Source organism: Gastrolobium bilobum, unplaced genomic scaffold (assembly GCF_033153095.1).
Source record: "Gastrolobium bilobum isolate Gb01-03AN ecotype WA unplaced genomic scaffold, APGP_CSIRO_Gbil_v1 utg739, whole genome shotgun sequence".
NCBI lineage: Eukaryota > Viridiplantae > Streptophyta > Magnoliopsida > Fabales > Fabaceae > Gastrolobium > Gastrolobium bilobum.
In genome coordinates this window covers 172498-178211 of record NW_026897966.1, presented here as the reverse complement: position 1 = coordinate 178211, position 5714 = coordinate 172498, and the positions used below count along the sequence as shown (strand labels likewise).

The following is a 5714-nucleotide window of genomic DNA, read 5'->3' as shown; positions in this document are numbered from 1 at the left end:
GTGATTTGTATAGAGTAAATTAATGTTATATTTTGAATTATATAAAGTATTTGGAGAGTATAGTAAGTTTCAAGTTACATTTGAAGTAGATTTTAGCCAACATTGACTTATGACGGGAAAATAAGTAGTGATAATTTTATATATAAAATTTGAATTTGAATAGTGAAAATAATTATAAATCATTTTGAAATAAGTCATAGATTAAATTAAAATTAAAATACAAAATAAGGAGTAAGAAATCCTTGATTTCCTTTAAAGTTGAGATGAATACTATTTAGTATTTACTAATTGAATGATTCTATTTAACAGTGTCATCTAGCGAAAAAATTGTTAATTTAATTTCACAATTAGTTATTAAGAAAAATATTTCTACAGAGTTACTGCATATAAGTTATTTGTATTTACTCTCAAAATGACGTCGTTTTGAGTTTGAAAGATTAAAAAATTATAATTATAAAAACTAATATAACCTTGAAATAAATTAAAATTACAAAAACACCATAATTTTCAACTAAAAACGATGTCGTATTGAATTTAGTGTAGATCAGATAACTTATCTGCAAAAAGTGAACCTTGGTTATTCTGTATTCATATTCTTCAAAAGGGAAATCTTTTGACTCACAACGAAAATACTCGTATACGTATATATTATACGCCAATTTTAGGTGTCCAACTAGCCGTCTACCATGTCTTTATACTTTAATAGCCCCCAAGTTAGTTGGGGTTAAGTCATCAATATTTGCAAACAAACGTGTCGAATAAGATAAAGTGGTGGTTATAAAACTGATATAACTGTTAGAGACAAGTCAAATATATTGACCCCAAATCGTTACTCCTATTTCATACGTTAAACCCCATGTCATTCATAAGCAACAAGAACCAAACATTTTGAACCTCAACAATTCCAAAACACAGAAAATTATTGCAAAATAGCAAAAACAGAACCTAATGGAGTCCGTTGTTTCTGAGCTAGAAGGCACACTTCTGAAGGATTCAGATACATTCTCGTACTTCATGCTAGTTGCTTTTGAAGCATCCGGTTTGATACGTTTCGCGTTGCTGTTAATTCTATGGCCCGTGATTCGGTTGATGGACAAGGTTGGTTATGGAGATGCTGCGTTCAAGATGATGATGTTTGTGGCCGTAGCAGGGGTTTCTGAGTCTGAGGTTGAATCGGTGGCCAGGGCAGTTTTGCCAAAGTTCTTCATGGATGATCTTGATATGGATGCGTGGAAGGTGTTTAACTCAAAGGAAAAGAGGATTGTGGTCACCAAGATGCCAAGGATCATGGTGGAGAGATTTGTGAAGGAGCATTTACGTGCTGATGAGGTGATTGGGAATGAGTTATCTATCAATAGGTTCGGGCTCGCCACAGGGCTTGTTAAAGGTGACTCAAATATAGATAGCATTTCTAAAAGGGTTGCTAAGCTTTTCAACAAAGATGCACCACCCACTTTGGGTTTGGGAAAGCCTGCTTCAACCTATAATTCCAGTTCCTTCATGCAGCTATGCAAGGTAAGTAGTAGAGTTACAATAACTTCTTTTTTTGGATAATAAGTTACAATAACTCCTCAAAACAAAATCACACAACAAATATAAACAAAGGGTAAACCATTGCCAAAAATTTCTAAAATCTTTAATTATTATTTTTTTGGAGTTAATTCCTTTCTACTTAGTCAGCTCATTTACTATCAACTAAATTATCACTATTTGGTCTAAAATGTTTAATTATTTATGAACAAACCAATGGTGATTTGAGACGAGAGAAAAAAAAATTAGGACAATCAAGCGACAAAAAATAATCATTAATTTATCCATAAATGATTGATTATCTCACATTATATAATTATCTTAAACAACACATAAGATGACCTATTCTTAAACTCTCATGCCATGTGCATGTTTAAAGGTGACAAAATAGTTCGGCCCTTCGGACTGAGTTTTTCAACCCGCCTAACTTGCCCCGGCTAGTCTTTTTCTTTTACTTTTTAGTGTAAAATGGGTTTGAGCCGCTTGCCAAATAGAGCGGGCTGAGTTTTTTAACCCATTTTTAAAAGTGGATCGGGACGGGTTAATCCGTTTTTAGGCAGATTGGTGGCGGAATGGGGTGGTCCACTCGCTTTGCATATGTTAGATTCATTTGTCCGAGTTTATAATATGCTATGCAATTTTATCTTGAATTTACAAGAGCCCAATTAGATAAATTGGTAACATGACTTCTTAGGGCACATCACTAAACTTTAGAAAAATTATAAAAATATGCAAAACACATTAATTTGCTTAAAATTAGGAAAAATTTCTTGAGGGTGACATGTTAGATATTTTTATTTTCATGCAGGAACAAATGGACCCACCATTCAAGACAAGCGAAAACTCCGACCACCAGATGCTCCGCCCGCATCCGGTTATCTTCCACGACGGCCGCCTGGTGAAGAGACCAACACCTTCAACCGCCCTGCTAATCCTCCTATGGATGCCATTAGGCCTTTTGCTTGCCATAATCCGCATCATAGTGGGTTGTGTTTTACCATTTTGGGCCGTCTCTTACATGTCAAAGCTATTCGGTGTTAAGATCATCGTGAAGGGAAGATCACCTCCACCACCTGTCTCCGGTGAGAACTCCGGCGTGCTATTCGTGTGCACTCACCGTGCTCTCATGGACCCCGTCATTCTCTCCTCCGTTCTTCACCGTCGAATTCCGGCAGTCACGTACTCCATTTCCCGGTTAACCGAGATCATCTCGCCGATCCCCACAGTGAGGTTAACAAGGATGCGACACTTGGACGCAGAAAAAATCAAAAGTGAATTATCAAGAGGCGATTTGGCAGTGTGCCCTGAAGGAACAACTTGTCGTGAACCTTTCCTTCTAAGGTTCAGTGCACTCTTCGCTGAACTAACTGACCGGATAGTACCGGTGGCAATGAACTATAGGGTAGGGTTCTTCCATGCAACAACTGCTCGGGGTTGGAAGGGTTTGGACCCGGTTTTCTTCTTCATGAACCCAAGTCCGGTTTATGAGGTTACTTTCTTGAACCAGTTGCCTGTTGAAGCAACGTGCTCGTCGGGGAAAAGCCCTCACGATGTGGCCAACTACGTGCAGAGGTTATTGGCTGCGACGCTAGGGTTTGAGTGCACCAACTTTACAAGGAAAGATAAGTATAAGGTATTGGCTGGGAATGATGGCACTGTGTCTTGTAAAACTTCATTGGTTGATCGGATAATGAAGGTGGTGAGCACTTTACAATACTGAAATATGATTAGTCAATTGTTTTGTTTGTATCATCTAGCTAGCTAGGGTACTGATAATAGCTATTGTGTTTAATAATACCAATGTGTTGTGAAATGACTCAAAAAAAAGTTTGTAAAAGTTTAGGTTTGGATTCTTTGGATTATTATTTTTTTTAATGGATTTATTGATTGTTTCTTGTAACTGCTGAACAAATTTACGTGTAATGCTTTTGTTGCATATAAAATCATATCCGCGATGATTCAGAAATTTTTGCCACCTCCAATTTCTTTATTTTTATATATATATTGATTCATTGATTACTTGATTAGTCTAATTCAAATCGAGTAAGACCACACGGGTGGAAAGATTTCCCCACCAAATTTTTAGCACGGCTGTAGTTTTAGGAACTCAAATTCGACATCACTTTATTAATCTGGAACAATCCCTTATCAGTTAATTCACATATTTGGTTTTTTTTTTTTTTTAGCTACCATTCCTTCTCTGTAAATATGAGAAATAGTTGCAAAATAATGTTCAAATTAGATACTTCTAATATAATCGAATTCTAATAATTTTATGAGAAATCATGCCTTGTCAGAAATTAATCTTATCCATTTTTTTTTATGAGACAATGCAGTGTTGGAACTTGGAAGTCAGGCATATATACTCCTTTTTGTTGTCAAATGGGCTTTTACTGCAAAGAAGTGCATCGGATGTAACCATTGAAGATATGTAAAAATTTGCTAAATTATTCGGTCCGTTGAATTTGGTATGGGCTTTTCTACAAAACAGTGTGTTGTATAGAAATGGGTCACTTTTCAGCCTGACATTGTTATATATAAGATATCGTTCAGAAAAAATTAAGAAAATTTAGGCGATTTCAGCAACAAATTTTTATTTATTTTTTAAAACAAATCGGGCCCAAAGGAAGTGTTGGATTGCTTGATTGACTGGTTTAGAAGAATTTTTCTGTTGATGCAAACAATTTTTATTTTGTCAGGTATTCAAGCGACATGTGTTAACTAGGGATGCAATGCAGACACAATTTGCGCAATATACAAGATTATGAAAATTACAACTGAAAAATATTTGCGATATTAATTATTTTTTTGTCAAAACTCCAACACTAACATACTCAAATAGGCATAACAGAGGTACTGAAATATTTGTTCACTTTCATTCAATTTCTTCTCCAGTTTTGGAGATACATTTATACAGCTATAGCATCCTAAAAATATGGAACTACTAACAATATTTTCAAGAGCTTTCTACTAACTCAAATCAAAAAGATTCTATCTTATACAACAGTAATTCAAATATGGTAACAACTTCTATATTCAACACTCCCCTTCAAGTTGATGCATGTATATCTATCATGCCCAACTTGTTAGTTACTTCCTTCAAACTTTTTCCGGATACAGCTTTGGTCAACAAGTTTGTTATCTGATTTTCGGATCTGATATACAGAGTGCAGATTATTTGTTGATCCAATTTTTCCTTGATGAAATGCCTATCTACCTCTACATGCTTTGTTTTGTCATGTTGTACAGGATTGTGTGCAATTTCTATGGCAGCTTTGTTGTCACAGTACAAGCTCATGGGTCGGTTAATTTTGAATCCTAACTCACTTAGCATAGTTTTGATCCATAATAGTTCACATGTACCATAGGCCATACCTCTGAACTCGGCTTTAGCCGCTGAGGAAGATGTGAACTCGAAGTCGTGCCATGGACGAATGCAGATGGAGAACACCTTCGACAGAGCCTTCCTGAGCAGTCATGCGATGGTCGATCTCCTGAAAAATCAAAAGAAATTCATTGTAGTAGATGGATAAGGTCCGACCATTTTGCTTGGTGTTGAAGGACCTCTGGTTCAGATCAAACAAGCATGTTTCGTCCGAACCATCATAAAAGGTTCGAAGGGCAGCGTCCCAAATTTCATGAGCGAACTCCAGACGAAGAAATCGTTGCATCAACGAAGGAGACATGGATTCGATTAGCCAGCTTTTCACCCTCTGATTTTCAGTGATCCAGGTGCCATAGGAGGGATCTACGATGGGTGGTTTAGGTGTGTCACCGGTCAAGAAACCGGATTTGTTGCGAGCGGCTATGCGCATCTCCATTAACTGCGACCATAGGGGATAGTTAGTGTCATCGAGGACCACCGTGATAGGAAAGGAGGTATTGTCTTGGTGGATGACAATGTTGGCAGGGGTAGAAGGCTGATTGTGGTTCGGTTGCTGGTCGGTGTTGTTCTCAATGTTGACGTCGTTGTTAGGGTTCTCCATTTGGGAAGAGATGAGCGAATTGGGGAAAAGAAGACGGGTATGGGTACAGGTATGAGTGACAGAAACGAAAAGGAGAAGAAAAAAAAAAGAACGGGTTCGGGTTCGGTTTTGGGCAAAGATAAAGGAGGTAAAAAATGACAGGGACCAGGTACGGGTGTGATATGAGTGGTGTAAAAAATAAATAGGTGTAAAAATTCG

The 5714-nt window shown here is 37.0% G+C and overlaps 1 protein-coding gene across 1 annotated transcript; it reads left to right on the top strand.

Moving 5' to 3' along the window:
- Positions 1 to 948: 948 nt before the first annotated feature.
- On the top strand, positions 949 to 3250 carry LOC133311859 (glycerol-3-phosphate acyltransferase 5-like). Its single transcript, XM_061512984.1, has 2 exons — positions 949 to 1515; positions 2339 to 3250. Exons 1-2 carry the CDS (start codon positions 949 to 951, stop codon positions 3248 to 3250), a joined length of 1479 nt encoding a protein of 492 aa, XP_061368968.1.
- Positions 3251 to 5714: the final 2464 nt, after the last annotated feature.

Coding starts and splice junctions, on each gene's coding strand:
- LOC133311859 (XM_061512984.1), top strand. CDS start 949: ATGGAGTCCGTTGTTTCTGAGCTAGAAGGCACACTTCTGAAGGATTCA. Junction 1,516..2,338: donor CCTTCATGCAGCTATGCAAG/GTAAGTAGTAGA, acceptor ATTTTCATGCAG/GAACAAATGGACCCACCATT.